Raw genomic sequence first — 16,828 nt, 5'->3', positions numbered from 1 at the left:
CGCCCGGCTTATCGATAAGATCATGTGCCTCGGATATTTGGTCCATAGCCCGCAAGATACCCATGAAATCATCTCTCTCGACGGAGTACTATCGCTTATGCCAGCATATGCATACATCTACTTAGTTTTAATATAATAGATCCCAGCGTGGTTTTCTTTTAGCGTGCGCTTTGCCTTGGCTTGTCGCTATGGCCCGATCGCTGGATCCTAGCAGAGCTGCTTGGCTGTATCCTCTTCGCGTCAGTGCAATGTTTGCTGCCTAGGTATACTCTGTCGTGATTACTGACGCAACTGTTTAGGGTGTGTATTATTTCGCGTCGCATCGCTTCCTTTGGCCCTTGTTCAAGACTCGTCTAATTCCGATCGTTTTGCTTTCGGCGTTTATCTACGTGCTTCTGTTCCTCTTTACCTACTTGCCCCAGGTCGCTTTTCTTTCTATCTTTCAAGGCCGTGGTGCTTGGGTCAATGGAGCGGTCCTGGTCTTAGGAGAAGGTGCTGCAATCGTGGCCGCACTCTTTGAGGCATTCTTTGTTGATGAAACCCTGGTGGATATCTTCGATGCCGTCCTAGTGAATGAGGGACACGGGGAACTGGTCACCACTTCGCGGGTCCTATATCCGCAAGGCGATGATGTCGTCAAACGGTTGGGCAAGCCGATCCATAGTGCCGTCTATGCACCATTCTCCCTGCGACAGATCGTGGAGTTTGTTGTCCTCCTCCCTCTAAACTTTATTCCTGTGGCCGGGACACCCATGTTTCTTCTGCTCACTGGCTATCGAGCGGGTCCGTTTCACCACTGGCGTTACTTCCAACTGTTAGATCTTTCAAAGCAGCAGAGAAAAGAGAAAATCCGCCGTCGCCAATTGCAGTATACTACGTGAGTATTGTTCGGCCTTGCTGATCCACTGTGGCTTGCTAACCATGGTCACTCCAGGTTTGGAACGGTTGCTCTGATCCTTCAGCTGGTCCCGCCCTTGTCTATGTTTTTCTTGATGTCGACTGCTGTTGGTTCAGCACTCTGGGCTGTGGATCTAGAGAACAAGCGCGATCTGATAGGAAGAGCGAGACGTGATGAAGTGGACGAGTATCATGACGGCGATACGATATAAACCTGTTTTGGCTATAATTGTTTCTTTTCTTTTTTGTTCTAGATGTTTCATCTTGTCTTGCCTTTCCTTTTTTTGTCCGCCATACGGGGACAGACGCATATATAAGCTGTTACCTGATTCGGACAGAAGACCGACTAAGTATTTGTCATCTAATTTGGGTCGTTAGCTTCATAGTCTGTACTCTAGACTATTACCGTACTCCCATTTAGAGTACGAGATTGAGGGGTTTTCAAGGGAGCGTTCAGTCCCCACCGATGATCCACCACCTTTTTTTCTTGGATTCGGTGACTTGAGAGGTGGCGGACTGGAACCCCTGAGCATGCTAACGCAGCTAAGTCGAGGATAGTAAACTTTGTTGACATTCCCATCGACTGATTCAGCCAGTCAGTGCTCAAGCTTGGCTCCAGAATCACCCCATCCGTTAATTTTCTTTGCAGATAAGAAACCCTAAGGTGGGGATGATCCAGAGCCAACTATTGTGTGGTTCGATCGCTCATTCGTCTGGAGTCTTGACCAAATGCCGGCGGCGGATGTCCTGCGTATGCACGTGACCGCCTCGGAAGCTCGACATTTGTTCGTGGAGAGTCCCATCAATCCTTACTAGTACTTTAGATCGGCTGTGGCTATAAACTTCTTTTCAGCACAACGGGTTTATGCCCACTTTCGGAGGGGGAGTGCGCGAGCCAAGCATTTCTTGGCTCCACCACCATCGGTGAGGGACTTACCGGCTTGATTCATTTATTAGGCACCGGGACTCCCAAGCACCATCTAGAAAATGCGACCATTTTTGAGGCTTAAGAGTCTAGCCATTAAGCCTTTTCCTGTCTAATGTCCGAGGCATGACTGCTTAATTTGTACATCACCCGACGAACGTCTGTGCAGATCTCCTCCGATCATCCAATCTCCCTGGAGATCACCTTCTGGGGTATCAATCCGGGCAAGACATCACGAATCCCAATCTCCCGCGCTCAGAGAATGCCAAAGACTGGTGTCCTGGTATAAAGTCCAATGCCCTAGGCCCATGGATTCAACCCAAGCATGGAAACGGTCTCTATCTCACCCCTATACCCATGGACCAGAGAACCCGGCTGCGCAAGGCTTGTGATGCCTGCAGTATTCGAAAGGTGAAAGTGAGTATCAAACGTGGTACCCTGTCGCACGGAGACCTATCTAACGGACACCAACCAGTGTGATACAAGCGGGCCGCCCTGTCGGTCGTGCGCAAGCTTGGATATCCCTTGTACCTATGAGCGACCAAGCAGGCGCCGTGGTCCTCCCAATCGCCATGCAGAAGCGCTTAAACGACAGAAGCTCACGGCATCACCCGTTGGCTCTCCCACCCCATCTGATCATGCATCTCCAGAATCGACAGGGCTCCTGAACAGTCAGCCTTTTGCGCCACCAACAGTTTTCTCCTTGGAATTAATATGTCCATTATCTACTATACGACTTTTGATCGATGATTACTTCACCTACATTCACCCGCTAATACCCGTCCCTCATGAACCGACATTCCGAGCTGCCCTTGATCGAAGAGAGGATGTTAGCAACCGTACCTTCCTGGCCCTGGCGGCCTCTATGATTGGGACTCTGGTGGCCTCGTTTCCACGAAGGCCAAAGCTTCATTTAAAGACTGCAGCCGAAAAGGCAGCGTACCCGCACTCCATGGCATTGGTTAAGAGATGTCGGGACGTGGCTGTCCAAGCAAGAGGTGCGGGATATCTCGAACGGAGCTTGACAATCTACGATGCAGCCATCGGCTATTTTCTGTCTATTTGTGCCGGCTATATGTACAGTATGCGGACATGTCGCTCATATCTGTCCGAATGTTTGACGATACTGCATGTGTATGATTTATGCGGCCATAGTACCCGAATTCGGACGATGAGTCCACCGAGCCCAGACTCCTTCTCATCGCGCCTATCGCAGGACCATCCTGGTCAGCCAGGAGATGGCCAGCTCGATATCATCGAACTGGAACTCGGGCGGCGTCTGTTCTATGCTGTCTTAGTTGGGTACCGAACGTTGCAGCAGATGGGGTCAACTGACTCTACTTTTCATATTCCTCCAGAAACTCCGACCGAGCGGTATCCTCCCTTACCCCTCGAAATAGATGATGAGTTTATCTTTTCGACTCATGTTGAATCTCAACCGGCAGACAGAGTTTCCCGCCTGGTGGGGTTTAATCTTAATGTCCGCATATATAACTCGTACAACCAAGTGTCAGCTTGGGAAGTTGCATTTGGTAGCGGCCAGCCTTTTGACTGGGAACGGCAAAGGGCTGCTATCTGGGAAAGCCTACAGAAAGCCAAATCCGCCGTCGCTGACGTACCAAGAGAGTACTCCCTACATGGGTCAGTATCGGGTCAGGGTCCTGGCCCGAGCCCCTCAGAGGATCTAAATTCCTTTGATAGGCGACACATTCAATACGAGATTCAGAAGGCAAACATCTACGCAAGCCAGCTAGGGACTCGGTCTTATCTGGTTGAGAAGTACTGGGCACTGTATGCCGCTTGGAAGGTATACCGGAAGCGGGCCGAACAAGCGACCCATACGAGTCCATCGCCGGTCAAGGTCGAGGAAGACCAGCCCAACACGCTCGAGGCTGATGCTGATGCGCAATCGGATCATATTGGAGCCACCATGGCGGAAGAGCGTCGAATTGTGATTCGTGATATGTTGGTTTTGATACGATCTATCAACGAGGTCATCATGGAGCCAAACGGGCTTAGCTTTGTATGTTATCCTTTCACGTTCCCTATGATAAGTCGGTACTAACAGTGACATCTATAGACCGCCAAAGTCCGCCAGGTCGCCTCTACGCTTCTTAATCTTCCCAACCCTAATAAGGAACCGGCTGATTCCACCGCTTTGACAGCGGGGCCGCACCCGCTGACCGTGGCTGAGGCGGAGTCTTACCTCCATGCATTCATCGATACCCTCATGCGTCTGGAGGGAATGGCAGTTCCGAGCCCGTCAATGGCTGCAGCTAGTCCACAGACAAATGGCCGCTCAATGAGCTATCTCAGTGATATAGACCGCGACGAGGAGGAACTACGCAAGTGGGCCAGTGTCAAGGAGTATCAAGCAAGGTTTGCAGCCACAGGAGGATGGCTTTCAGAACTATGATCTGATGCTGTTATCTTCATTTTGTATATATATGTGTGTGTGTGTTCTTCTCTGGCTGTATACACCTGGGATGGCGTACGGGCGAGTCTAACGGACTGGATGGAGTTACGGATGAGGGGTCTGATGTATATTTTCTTGGGCGGCGTTAATGTCATAGATATCCATCTGCATATTCTACTCTCACTGGAGCGTATCTTCAATAACTGCCAAAACAAGAAAACTTCATTTGCCAGGGGGCCCAGAACGTTTCAGATAAAGACATCAGTTCAAGCACAGATATCTGTGTCTTACTGGTTATGTCTAAAATGCCAATATGTAGGAGTAGTACACTCGGAGTAGGATACAGGCAGCAATTAATCCTTCAAGCCACATTCACGAAAACAGTCATTTATAGTAGATAATAAATCCACCACATTAAGAAAATAACTACCGGAAGACTCAACCCAGACATCTAGTCACCAGATTGGTAATCTTATCAAACTACAATAACTTCGTATATGAAGTTAGGTAACCAAGTCTCAAACCCTATAAAACTTACAATCCATTTATAAGCCGAATAACAAACTACCACCCCTTATCCGAAAATTAAGAAACAACTACTAACATCTAGAATGACTCCCACCCCCCCTAAGCTCATCGTCGGCGGCAGCAGCAGCATAATCAAAGACGACAGCCTCTTCTCAACACCACAACAAGTCACCTTCTCCCCCTTCTCCTCTTCACCCTTGACCAAGAAAACATCCATCAAATCGACACAGCCCAACTATACGGAAACAGCGAGGACATCCTCGGCGCCGTTAACCCAGGGGCCATCGGCATGAGACATATCGGCAGTTTGGCGAAGTGTACTTCATCCCGGGAGGAGGTGGGTACGCCTGCAAAGCTAGACGCTGCAATAATTAGGCTCTAACAAGTTAATAGAACTATGATTGATTGATTGATTGATTGATTGATGGTGAGAAAGGGGGAGGAGAGTTCGCTGAAGTTGTGGGTTGGTTGAGGGTGAGGCTGCTTTGGATAATTTTGCGAAATTTGAGGGTTTATATTACTTTTTTTTCTTTTTCAGAGTTGGGGATTAGATTGGATTGTATTAGGGGCTAGCTTATTCTGACTCTCTAAATGAAAGTATTGTATACAATTTTGAAAGAGAATGAGCATATTATAGAGAATAGGAGAGAGAGAGAGAGAGAGAGAGAAGGAAGGAGGATCTCATCAATCAACAGTAGCTGTCACTGTCATCATAACGGTTTTTGTTTCAGTAGTCTTCTCAGTTACAGTCTTTGTCTCCGTCACTGTAAGAAACATTGGTGAAATAGGATTCACAACCAGAGAACTTCCATTATCGGGGTTGTCCGATGTTGGAGCCGGAGCCTTCTTACTACTGGTAGCCAGCGCAGTTGGGTTTGGGTTTCCCTCACTTAGAACAGAGACAGAGGTAGTAGGAGTCGGCCGCTGAGTTTGCTCGGTTGTTGTCGGCATAACGGTGACGACTTTGGTCTCAGTACTGGTGGGATGGATGGTCGTTACCAACCCCGTGGCATGAGGGCTATTGGCAGGAGTGGTATTTTGTGTAACTGATGCTGATTGTGAGGGGGCGACAGATGTTGTTACACGGGGTAAATTTGTTGACATTGATACTATTGCCGTTGAGGGAATGTTATCGTCAGGGCTCAGCGGGATTGTTATGTTCCGACTTGTAGATACCCCCGGGATGATTATCACAATTCCAGTTCCTGAGACGACTGTTCCTGTTACATCCGGTGCTGGGGGGCTCTTGGTAGTGGGTAGACCGGTGGAAGGTGACTGTGTGATTGATGCACTTGTGGTAGTCTGGGAATGAGAGATTGAATCCGTGTGAGAGGCTGCGGCTGTGGGTTGTACGGTCCATGTGTTGGGTGTATAGTTATTGCTAACTGTGCCCGAGGTCGAATGAACACTGGTATGATCGGACTGCGATGCAATCCCCGTTGGACTCTGATGCGCTCCGGTAAATGCACCAGAAGGACCGGCTCCTGGTAAAGTGCGGATCACGCCAACGGTAGGACTAGATGACGCTGTAAACCTATTGTCCGTGGTTTCTGTGGAACTGCTGAAGAGATGTGATGATGTCTGTTTTATTGTAGAAGACTGATCTAGCGTAGACGTAGGGGTCGCTCTCCATGAGAAACCTGTAGAGTGGCTTATAGAAGTTGCTGATACCGGGGGCGGATGTGATATAGATCTTGTAGTCTTCCAAATCGATGAACTGACTCCAAATAGGCCGGATGAGTGTGATAATGGTGTCCTTGAGGGAATGGCTGTGGAGCTGGACTGTGTAAAGATCGTTGATGTGACTGTAGTCGTCGTGACCGTAGGCTCGGCTATCTCGCTCGATACGACAGCGGCGGAGCTGGCACGCACGACAGCTACTTGAGAGTATGTGTCTGCGAGCAAGGATGTCGAATGCGTTGAATCTGGTGTCTTGGAAGTGGAGGCACGGGGGGCGCTATAAACATGAGTGAGGGTATTTGTTATATGTGTAGCAGGTGCCGACGAGCTACTCGCGGCCATGTATGACGATGCAAGCGTTGTCGTAGGGTAAAATGCCGAATGGCTCTCGGGACCATCATCCTCCTCATCGTCAGCAGGGGTATGATGAAGCGCAGCACCAGAGCTTGACTCTGTCTGTATCACGGTGGAGAATGTGCTAGCCGTAGTACTGAAAAAGCCACTGCCGCTAGACGTGGCAGAAGTATCTTGTAGATGGTAGGAAACGACTGTGGAAGTGTCTATTACAAATGAAGATTTATCTTCTGGCTCATGATGCCTTTTCTTTATGATTAAACGAGAATGAGCAATTGGACCTGCCGAGCAAAGCGAGGCAATCAAATGAATAACGAGAGTTGTATATATGAAATGCATCTTGCCAGCTGAAAATTCTAGAAGTTGAACGGCACAGTCGTATCCCGATCTAAAGATTAAAGAGAGGATGCGACGAGATTATCACTAGATCAAATTGGCATGGCAAGTGGCAATTAAATGAGGTCAATTCAGAGCAGACAATAACGCATCTTAGCGGTAATAACGAAGGAAAGGGTTGAAAGAATGACAAAAAAATATATAGGAAAAGGGTCACTCTCGACAATGCAAGGAAGTGAAAGGACTTTTAAACAATGCTGTCCTTTTGTTGGGCCGGAGCACCACGGCCGGCAAATGTCATTGACACTGTGAATCCAAGGCAAGAGAAACACAATGAAGCGCCTTGCATTCAACATGTCTCAAACTGGCCTGCATGATTTGAGATGGGTGGTGCTTTACTGGATGAATTGGCGCGCGACAAAGCAATACTTCTTCACCAAAGCGCCGAGTGTTGAGCGGCGGTGTTGATTGGCGCTGACGCTTCAAAGCATCATTTTCTGAAACGAGGTGGCCCAGCGCCGGTCCTTTTCAAAATAGGCCGGAGAAAATGGGTCTTCGGACAAGTGAGTCGTTCTTCGCTGCATGATTGAGGTTGAGCCTTTTCGTGAGGATCGCAGCATCAGGTTGACAATGCTTTTATTAGTGGCATGATCAGGGCTGGATTTCGCAACAACCATGTCGTCAGCCTACAGTGGTGTTATACATCAGAGGCTCAATAAGTATAGAACTATTAATGAAGATGTTTTCTTTTCCTCGCGTTCTTGAACGGATGAGAAAAATATTACCTGTTTTCATTCAATGATGTGACACTCCTGATGAACCAACGGTAGACCCGGACACATCTGAGCGGCCATCGAAAGGCTTGATTTCTTCCTGACTGTTACTGAGCCGACCAAGGAGCCGTGACCAGCATCGTAATCCCACAGTCAGTGTGCTCAGGATAGGAAAAACAAGGATGATGGCAAACGCGACACCTGGAATGTTCCCTGACATGCTGGCGTACAGTTACTATAGCACTTGGCCTCAGTTCTCTCCGTAGAAGACTAGGCCGGCGTGAAAAATCACTTCTGAGCATCGCAATGGCTAGAGAAAGAATTCTTATCCTCGCCTTATAGCCAAGCCATGAAGAGTTGTGCTAGTCATCCTCCCTCGGAAGGCACTGGAAACGCGACCAACTTCCCTGGTGCGTGCATGCATCTGCCCAGACTCTAGCCAGCGATGCTAAAGTGTCCGGATCAACGAGAGCTCGGCCGTGAAGTGGACTTGGTGGAGTTTAACTTGTGAGTAATTGAGAGATTGTAAATTAATGCTGCTATCATTTGGCCCGGAAGCCAAACGGGCTCTTGAAACTGAACAACGCTAGTGTTATAATCTTACATTCGAATGATATTCATGGTTGGCCGGGTTTTGATGCCATACCCACTCACTAAATCCTGCCCAAGACGCGGTTCCACATGTTCAGTGGCAGCCCCTTCATGACATGTTGCGATTCCCTGCAACAGTGGTTGGTCTAATAGCCCAGTGATTCCCCATTGATCAGGACTTACTTGAAAGGCACAGAACCATTGCAGTGGCGATTGGTCCCGATAATCTCATAATCCTGGCACCATGAGGGCGTGCGTGCTGCTTACTCTCGCTGCTACCGTCACGGCGAGTCTGCAACACTTCAGCTTTGAACGCCACCAATTACAGTCGCAAGACCTGCAGAATCTAGATCCGGCCGATAGAATACTTTTCGGCTTTGAAGATCCCACCCGTGCCGTGAACCGGACATCTCGCTGCAAGGTATTCCCGGGTGACAGTGCATGGCCGCGTCCTCGCATTTGGGGCCTCCTCGACCAAGTTACCGGCGGTGCAGTGATCAAATCCGTTCCTCGGGCTTCATCTTGCTATCATGGTCCTACGTATGATCCGACAGACTGTAAGAGCGTAACTTCCCAATGGACTGATTCTTACTTCCAGTATGTCTTTTTCCCCACTAGATTTGATTGTGCCTTAGACTAACGTAGTCTTTAGTAACAATGACCCAATTGAGATGCTGTCCCCCGTATATCAAGGCTTGACATGTCAGCCAACCGCCGATCCGAGTGCCACTTGCACTCTCGGTGGATATCCTGCCTACGCGGTCAATGTGTCCAGTGTGGCTCACATCCAGTTAGCCATTAACTTTGCGCGTCAAACGGGTGTGCGCCTGGCGGTAAAAAACACTGGCCATGACTTCTCTGGAAAGTCCGGGGGTGCAGGCGCCCTTAGTATCTGGACCCATAATCTAAAGGGGATCCAGTACGTCCCATCTTATAATGCAGCAGGTACCGACTGGACCGGCACCGCATTCAAGATCGGTGCCGGTATCCAGGCCTATGAGATCTACAAAGCTGCACAGGACAGGCAGCTAATGGTAGTTGGAGGCGAAGGCCAAACGGTCGGAGTGGCAGGTGGTTACGTGCTTGGAGGCGGGTACTCCCCGCTGAGCTCAATCTGCGGCCTGGCTGCAGATCAGGTTCTCTCAATGGAAGTAGTACTCCCTGACGGACGATTCGTCACAGCCTCCTTCACCGAGAACAAAGAACTCTTCTGGGGACTACGAGGCGGCGGAGGCAGCACCTTCGGTGTCGTCACCTCAGTCACCATCAAAGCGTACCATACCATCCCAGTTACAACGTCAACCTTCACCTGGTCCACTGGGGCAAAGAGCAATATCACACACGAAGATTTCTGGGCCGGGTTTCGCGCTTACCTGGATTTATTCATCGAGCACTCAGACGCAGGCATCTACTCGTATTTCTTTATTATCCCCTCCAACGGTGAGCTAACCTTCCTAATGCAACCATTCTTCGCCCCGAACAAGACCATCGCAGAGACAGAAGCACTCCTAGAACCCTGGTTCCAACAACTACATCAACTAGGAATAACCTTCACCCCAAAGACCCAATACTTCGACAATTTCTACTCAGCCTGGAACGCCTCCTTTCCACTAGAAGTCGTCGAAAAGACCCACGTAGCAACGGGCTCGCGCCTCTTCCCCAAAATCAACTGGGAAGATCCTGCCCGCTTAAACGCAACCTTCGATGCCATCAAAGCCTCTTCCGAAGCAGGCCTAATCCTCATTGCCTTCAACATGGCACCCCGAGGCAGAAACCTGGACAACGCAGTCAACCCCGCCTGGCGCCGGACAGTCATGCACGCTCTGTCCACCGTAAACTGGAATCCCAACGCGACGGCGCAGGAGATTGCTGCTGCTCGGCACAATTTCACTTACGGGCATATGCAGCGCTGGCGCGATGTTAGTCCCGGTGCTGGGTCGTATCTAGGGGAGAGTGATCGCATGGAACCAGACTTTCAGCAAACGTTTTACGGGGAGAATTTTGGGAGGCTTTTGAAGTTGAAGCGGGTGGTAGATCTCGGGGATGTGTTTTGGGCTGCCACTGCAGTCGGGAGTGAGGGGTGGAGGGTTGTTACAGATGATGGGTTGCCGACGGAGAATGGAAGACTTTGTCGGGTTTAGGATTGGTTCCTATGAGTTACTTTGTTATGTCGGTATACGATTGGTATGTCATGTCTGTTTATGCATACGTTGGATGACAAGATCAACTCTCATGAAGATATACAAATATCAATCTCAATATACTCTCTAGTGAGTTCAACCATACCGTTTTTCAATAATGTCAGAGCAAACCCTAATATAACTCAAGTAAATAATTGCGGAGATTTTCCCACCTGTCAAGTGGACGTCTCACCCCACACTCAGACAAATTACTGAAAGACATCATATCCTCTCCGTTTCTGATTGGATTAGTTCCAGCTAAGATTGCACCGTCTTATACTTACGGGTGGAGCTATATGACGATCGTATTATAGAGGCTTTGGGAAGTCCACTCTGAGCTATTTTCCGTATACTGCTCGGTGTGTAAGGCTATGAGCTGCTGAGATTCTCTCAGACCTTGCTAGATAAGCACGACGGTAGATGGTTGCCAAAATGCGAGATAGTTTCAGAATCCTTATTGCCTCGACAGCATGCAAATAACATACTAGTATGTAGTGTGATAAACGATGGACTCTCCATGCAACTACGGCTTTAGTAAAGACGAATCATGAAGTGGCATCACGAAATCCTGTCGCGTTATTTTTGCCAGCTAAGCTGTGTTCTGCTCGTACTTACTAGTAATAAGGCCATGCTCATGGTCGTGGATTTCCCAGTATTTATCATATAAGTCACACCCATGTCAAGATAGCCTCTTGTAAGGGGAATATGTTTTTCTTTTCTTTTCTTTTCTTTTCTTTTTTTTGGTTTTCGGTACTTGCTTCGGACGACATATTCTTATGTGCATAAATCATGAAGCTTATGCAAGTTGCAAGGAGCGACTTGTCAAAAGCTATGCCAGGAAATCATTACCGGATTCATTCTGACTATTTATCAGCACAGTATTTCGAAACAGTTGTCGGAAAATGAAAGTGGGAAAAAGCAAAGGATATGGAAAAAGCAAGGTGGAAAAAAGGAAAATATAAAAAAAGGGGGCTTTTGCTATTTGATATCGCTCTGTGACATGTCCCTGAGTCACATCAAATGAGTCCAGCTATTTAAGGGTATTTGCTCTGTATAGAATTCAATGATACACACTACAAGTACATGCACTAGGCCACTCTTTTGAATCTCTTAAAGATTGTTCTTTCCAGGGTTCAGAGACAGTCACGACATTGATTCTCCAAGAACAAGCTCTGGGGAGTGCCGTCTTGGCCCACTTACTCAATTGACCATTGGGAGGATCGGCAGTGAACGGATGGACCCTTTTACTAGTATGGAGTCACTAAACGAGAACTAGCCTCGGAAGGGATACTAGAGATGGTTACATCCCCACCCTACGGAATGCTCTATCACAATGCTCATCATTGTTTTTGTCATGCGCCGTCACCGTCTGCCTGTCCAACTACTCCAGACTTAGGGTTCAAAGAAAGCGGGGGATGAAGAGGACGTGCCCAATCCAGTTTAGGGCCGGTAAGTCATCATCGAAACCAGGGACAGACGATGTCACCTTCCTTCACCTCTACACCAATCGCACTATTTCGTCCCCTTCCTGTCGGAGGGTTGCACCTGAATATTGATTTGTGATCGCTTGTCTTATTTCTATACTCGGCTATGCGCATGCAGAGTGATCTTTTCGCCTCGGCTTGAAGCGATTCACAGGAATATTCGAATAAAAAGGCCTGATATTCTCTTCGGCTGCGCACGCTTCCTAATGTCGTAACCCTTTGTCCTTGAGTTCAACTATAATATCTTCAACATGGCGAATGCAAGGCTAGGTGTCGTAATCTCTGGAACCTTTATAGCAGCGCTATTCTTGTTGTTGCTGTTTTCTGTCATATCGGATTCCAACCAACCGCCTGTTGTCGATAGCAGGTATAAATGGGCCGATAGGAACACTGAATTCGCGTCCGACGACAGCGTTTTCCTACTAGGTGCTGGTAGAGCGGACATTACTGGGTAAAACTCTTTCCCCTTATTCCCCGTCCATCCCTTGATCACTTGATCCTTTGTCTTGTTCAAGGCAATACCTCAAATAACTCCACTAACATCTTTGAACCAGGCCTGTTGTCGAGATCGGATTTGGCGGCTACGCCAGCTTGGACCAAATTGGAACTGGCCTACGACAGAGAATCTACTCTCGTGCTTTCATAGTCGCAAATCCCAACAGCCCAAAAGATACCTTCATCTATTTAATTATAGACTCGCTGACAGGTGACACTGCTGTGCGACATGGAGTCCTCGAAGGCCTTGCTGGCCTTGGCAGTGAATTTGCAGACTATGGAGAACACAATGTAGCCTTTACAGGAACCCACTCCCATTCAGGGCCGGGTGCGTGGATGAACTATCTTCTCCCTCAGATTCCGAATAAGGGCTTTGACAAGCAAAGCTATCAGGCGATCGTCGATGGCGTCCTGCTTTCCATCAAACGAGCCCATCAAAGTATTGCGCCTGGACGCCTGAGCTTTGGCTCCATAGACATTGAAAATGCGAACATCAACAGAAGCCCGTATAGTTATGATCACAATCCGGAAGAAGAGAAAGCGCGATACTCAGACAGCGTGGACAAGACCATGACGCTTCTGAGGTTCGACAGAGCAACGGATAATAAAACGACGGCCGTTCTGACATTCTTCCCAGTGCATGGCACTTCCATGTATAACAACAATACATTGGTAACGGGTGACAACAAAGGAGTCGCAGCGTGGCTTTTTGAAAGAAGTGTCAAGGCCGACAAAACCTTCGCTGACGATTTCGTTGCGGGCTTTTCCCAATCAAATGTCGGAGACACGAGCCCGAACGTCTTGGGAGCATGGTGTGAAGATGGCTCTGGGCAGAAGTGCCGATATGAGGACAGCACATGTGGTGGTACAATGGAGAAATGTCGTGGCCGTGGGCCCTTCTTCCGTGAAAAGGACAATGGTGCCAAAAGCTGTTTCGAAGTCGGGAAGCTTCAATATGAAGCTGCCAGGAAACTCTATACCCAGCTGGACTCTAATCCGACTCGGATTCTCAAGAGCTCTGATGTTCACGCCTTCCACGTGTACCAAGATCTCTCTGATTACACCTTTATCTCGCCATTCAATTCAAGCACTCTGAAGACATGCTCGGCAGCCCTTGGCTTCTCGTTTGCGGCTGGTACTACTGATGGACCGGGCATGTTTGATTTCACACAAAACAGCAGTGGACCAGCAGAGAAAAATCCACTATGGTATGCTGCTCGTGCCTTCATTCACCAACCCTCCAAGGAGCAGAAAGCGTGCCAAGAGCCGAAAGAAATCCTTTTAGATGTGGGAGCAGTAACGCAGCCGTATGCATGGACTCCGAATATTGTTGATATCCAGGTTTTGAGGGTCGGTCAGCTGTTTATCATTATCTCAACCAGCGAGGCCACAACCATGTCTGGACGGCGCTGGAAAGAAGCCATCGCAAGATCCGCGAAAGACGTGCTTTCGGTGGCAAATCCCTTGGTGGTATTGGGTGCTCCATCAAATAGCTACGCCCATTACGTGGCGACCGAGGAGGAATATCGTGTGCAACGTTACGAGGGTGCCTCGACTCTTTACGGTCCCAATACTCTCGCGGCATATATCAACCTCACACTCACATACCTTCCATATCTCGGCGACAGCTCCAGCTTGCCAGCACTAGACTCCAAAGTGAAACCTCCTATCAATACGGATAAGTCTCTATCGTTTATCCCTGGCGTCTTGTACGATGGTAGCCCTATCGGCAAAACGTTCGGTGATGTCATCTCGTCCGTCGACAATGCCGCGTATGGACCTGGTGATACTGTGAATGCCACCTTCGTTGGAGCTAACCCTCGGAACAATTTACGTCAAGAATCCACATTTGCGGCAGTTGAGCGACAGAAACCCGGAACAGACACCTGGGAGGTTGTGCGTACTGACCGAGATTGGAACCTTGTTTACACCTGGAAGAGAACGAACACGGTTCTTGGCCACAGCGAGGTGACAATCCAGTGGCAGATAGAGGATGACTATTATAATGTTGGGAACCCCACCTCCCTCAAGGACGGAACCTATCGCCTGCATTACTATGGAGATTTCAAGACCGTCAAAGGTGACATCGGGGGGTTCGAAGGAATAAGTGGCTCTTTCACTGTGGCAACAAACTAAGCACGATAAGTCTGAACTTTTTGGACTCGGGGGTGTAGACATCGCATCTTCATCCATTGCCTTTCCTGAAGCAACTGGATTAGAGTTGCATGTCACTAATGTTAATACGTAGCTCTCATCAGAGCTTGGGATTCTATAGTTTTGGCCTGCACACTTCTCTACATGCTGGTGTAAATACGTTGGTTAGTGGAGGCATTTAGGAAACAAGCTTCTTTTTAGTTTACCCCAGTGTATATCGATGAGCCAGAATAATTAACGATGGCTAGTATAATAGCTTTGCAGGCGCGCCAGTTAGGAAGCTATCCGATGATGATTCAGTATTGTAGTTTATGCCGAAGGAAGTCATTGCTTTTTGAACCATCTCATGAATATCAAGGCCGATGGTAGTCAGTTTGGTTTTGAAGGCCAGACTAATATCATTACAAAGTGTGGACTTCGTGGTGGAAGGATTGTTTTCGTCAAGCTAAACGGTGCATGTACACCTTCTACCATCAAGTGCCTGTACATTCTTGAAGAATAAATAGCCAGTCCCGAAAATGATATCCCTCTATACATTCTCGTCAAATCGACTTTTCCTTCCAGTAGATAAAAAGGAAAACGGGACCTTTCTCAGCTTCCTAACCTGTACTTCGGAACTATTTGCCAGTTTAGTAAATACTTGACCAAGCTCCTTCATACCATCGCACTCCAAAATGTATAGATCACAAAATATACTGGAACTTCCAATATGCCTACCCGTTTTCTAATAAGACGACAATAATCAGCACCCTTATATCACCCTTTTTACTCGGTCTTTAAAGCCCCTAAAAAGTTGGCAAATCATGACCGATTTTAGGGCACCGATTACTCATCCGCTAGGGGAGCTGTTGATTCACCGCCCGGCAGAAAAAGATGAAGGTTGGCATGAACCTCAAACTTCATCTATACATTCAGCCATTACTCCTCGACAGAGAGCTTCTCATTCCAGTTTGAGTTTCAACGACAGTCCATTCAGATCGCCTACCTCTCGTATCCAACTAGTCCAATATGCCTCTCATCAATGAGTCCCATGACTCTCTCCCTTGTACGTCTCGTCCCTACCAGCGAACTCTCTCCTTCTAACAATCAACTCTTCCTTAGATATCGATGCGGAACCTTCCGCCCAGGCTCGAGCTAATGCCCAGAAGCTCATTGCCTCAGAGCTTCCTGCTGACTATTCGTCAACAACTCATCCTTTGATCCCCGCTTTCCCCGAACCCCAGTTTTCCCCCCTCATGCAGCAGGAGGTCGACCGGAAGGCTGCTGGATTACCCTTGACCGGTGGAATTGACCTTTCGCGCTATGAGGCCCCTGAGCCACCTACCAGATCATCTGAAGCGGGACCGAATGCGACTCCCAATCTTGACGAGTGGCGCCAAGCCTTGCAGAAGGCCTACACGGCCAGTTCCCATTTGTCCATGAGGCGGGATAATCTGACGCTCCTGGAAGAGAATGGCAAAAATGCGTGGCTGATTGGGAACTCTCAACTGGAGGATGTCTTACGAGGACTTGAGAAGGAATTGGCTGAAACCAAGGAAGCTGCGGAGACGGTGAACAAGCAAAGGAAGACCGCTCAAGAGTCTAGCAAAGGAGAGCTTGCGGGGTTGGAAGAAACATGGAAAAGAGGCGTTGGTGCGATTCTCGATGTTGAGTTGGCTTCGGAGAATCTGCGCATGCAAATTTTGGAGCAGCGACGTCAGCTTGCCCAACAGCACGCTCGGTAGTTGCGTTTCTTAGTCTACTTTGAGGATTCCCTGCGGTTTCTGATGCGGGGCCCGGATGCGCCGGGCCCAGAGGCCACATCATATTATCACAGCCAAGCTACTCCTATGTCCAGATGGCCGATTTTCCTCGACTTGGCCCTCCTTTTGCTTTAGGATACTCATACCCTTGCATCTGACTGGCTGCTATATTTAGTGGCATCGTCTTCCTTTCTCTTTGTTGATGCTGTCCAGTCCGAACTTTGCGGGCAAAGGTTTCTGGAACAGCGTCCATCTATCAAATCCCACGAGTCC

The 16,828-nt window shown here is 48.5% G+C and overlaps 6 protein-coding genes across 6 annotated transcripts; all 6 read left to right on the top strand.

The window, feature by feature from the left end:
- The first annotated feature begins 67 nt into the window (after positions 1–67).
- BDV38DRAFT_175712 (EI24 domain-containing protein) lies at positions 68–1,200 on the top strand. Its single transcript, XM_032052002.1, has 3 exons — positions 68–239; positions 300–877; positions 935–1,200. The coding sequence occupies exons 1-3, from the start codon at positions 189–191 to the stop codon at positions 1,107–1,109; spliced, it is 804 nt and encodes a 267-aa protein (XP_031918033.1). The 5' UTR covers positions 68–188; the 3' UTR covers positions 1,110–1,200.
- Positions 1,201–1,828: 628 nt separating this feature from the next.
- Positions 1,829–4,418, top strand: BDV38DRAFT_175724 (uncharacterized protein). Its single transcript, XM_032052003.1, has 3 exons — positions 1,829–2,239; positions 2,298–3,845; positions 3,903–4,418. The coding sequence occupies exons 1-3, from the start codon at positions 2,180–2,182 to the stop codon at positions 4,236–4,238; spliced, it is 1,944 nt and encodes a 647-aa protein (XP_031918032.1). The 5' UTR covers positions 1,829–2,179; the 3' UTR covers positions 4,239–4,418.
- A 404-nt stretch (positions 4,419–4,822) lies between these two features.
- Positions 4,823–5,224, top strand: BDV38DRAFT_236728 (uncharacterized protein). The gene has a single exon (XM_032053498.1). It carries the CDS (start codon positions 4,850–4,852, stop codon positions 5,057–5,059), a length of 210 nt encoding a protein of 69 aa, XP_031918031.1. The 5' UTR covers positions 4,823–4,849; the 3' UTR covers positions 5,060–5,224.
- A 3,202-nt stretch (positions 5,225–8,426) lies between these two features.
- On the top strand, positions 8,427–10,641 carry BDV38DRAFT_295761 (uncharacterized protein; the record flags this gene model as incomplete). Its single annotated transcript, XM_032062774.1, has 2 exons — positions 8,427–9,097; positions 9,153–10,641. The coding sequence occupies exons 1-2, from the start codon at positions 8,745–8,747 to the stop codon at positions 10,639–10,641; spliced, it is 1,842 nt and encodes a 613-aa protein (XP_031918030.1). The 5' UTR covers positions 8,427–8,744.
- A 1,497-nt stretch (positions 10,642–12,138) lies between these two features.
- BDV38DRAFT_236724 (neutral/alkaline ceramidase) lies at positions 12,139–14,988 on the top strand. Its single transcript, XM_032053497.1, has 2 exons — positions 12,139–12,615; positions 12,719–14,988. Exons 1-2 carry the CDS (start codon positions 12,416–12,418, stop codon positions 14,793–14,795), a joined length of 2,277 nt encoding a protein of 758 aa, XP_031918029.1. The 5' UTR covers positions 12,139–12,415; the 3' UTR covers positions 14,796–14,988.
- A 751-nt stretch (positions 14,989–15,739) lies between these two features.
- Positions 15,740–16,710, top strand: BDV38DRAFT_175693 (pre-mRNA-splicing factor SPF27 family protein). The gene is made up of 2 exons (XM_032052001.1): positions 15,740–15,858; positions 15,915–16,710. The coding sequence occupies exons 1-2, from the start codon at positions 15,822–15,824 to the stop codon at positions 16,535–16,537; spliced, it is 660 nt and encodes a 219-aa protein (XP_031918028.1). The 5' UTR covers positions 15,740–15,821; the 3' UTR covers positions 16,538–16,710.
- The last annotated feature ends 118 nt before the right edge of the window (positions 16,711–16,828 follow it).

This window comes from Aspergillus pseudotamarii, assembly GCF_009193445.1.
Source record: "Aspergillus pseudotamarii strain CBS 117625 unplaced genomic scaffold BDV38scaffold_6, whole genome shotgun sequence".
Taxonomy (NCBI): Eukaryota; Fungi; Ascomycota; class Eurotiomycetes; order Eurotiales; family Aspergillaceae; genus Aspergillus; species Aspergillus pseudotamarii.
The sequence above is the reverse complement of the archived record's forward strand: the minus strand, read 5'-3'. Positions and strand labels throughout refer to the sequence as shown.

What these genes read in the sequence shown, in the direction of transcription:
- BDV38DRAFT_175712 (XM_032052002.1), top strand. Translation starts at nt 189, where the DNA reads ATGGCCCGATCGCTGGATCCTAGCAGAGCTGCTTGGCTGTATCCTCTT. An exon ending in CTTGGCTGTATCCTCTTCGC is followed by an intron (nt 240 to 299) that starts GTCAGTGCAATG and finishes GCAACTGTTTAG; the next exon opens with GGTGTGTATTATTTCGCGTC. An exon ending in CGCCAATTGCAGTATACTAC is followed by an intron (nt 878 to 934) that starts GTGAGTATTGTT and finishes TGGTCACTCCAG; the next exon opens with GTTTGGAACGGTTGCTCTGA.
- BDV38DRAFT_175724 (XM_032052003.1), top strand. Translation starts at nt 2,180, where the DNA reads ATGGACCAGAGAACCCGGCTGCGCAAGGCTTGTGATGCCTGCAGTATT. An exon ending in GCAGTATTCGAAAGGTGAAA is followed by an intron (nt 2,240 to 2,297) that starts GTGAGTATCAAA and finishes GACACCAACCAG; the next exon opens with TGTGATACAAGCGGGCCGCC. An exon ending in AGCCAAACGGGCTTAGCTTT is followed by an intron (nt 3,846 to 3,902) that starts GTATGTTATCCT and finishes TGACATCTATAG; the next exon opens with ACCGCCAAAGTCCGCCAGGT.
- BDV38DRAFT_236728 (XM_032053498.1), top strand. Translation starts at nt 4,850, where the DNA reads ATGACTCCCACCCCCCCTAAGCTCATCGTCGGCGGCAGCAGCAGCATA.
- BDV38DRAFT_236724 (XM_032053497.1), top strand. Translation starts at nt 12,416, where the DNA reads ATGGCGAATGCAAGGCTAGGTGTCGTAATCTCTGGAACCTTTATAGCA. An exon ending in GGTAGAGCGGACATTACTGG is followed by an intron (nt 12,616 to 12,718) that starts GTAAAACTCTTT and finishes TCTTTGAACCAG; the next exon opens with GCCTGTTGTCGAGATCGGAT.
- BDV38DRAFT_175693 (XM_032052001.1), top strand. Translation starts at nt 15,822, where the DNA reads ATGCCTCTCATCAATGAGTCCCATGACTCTCTCCCTT. An exon ending in GTCCCATGACTCTCTCCCTT is followed by an intron (nt 15,859 to 15,914) that starts GTACGTCTCGTC and finishes ACTCTTCCTTAG; the next exon opens with ATATCGATGCGGAACCTTCC.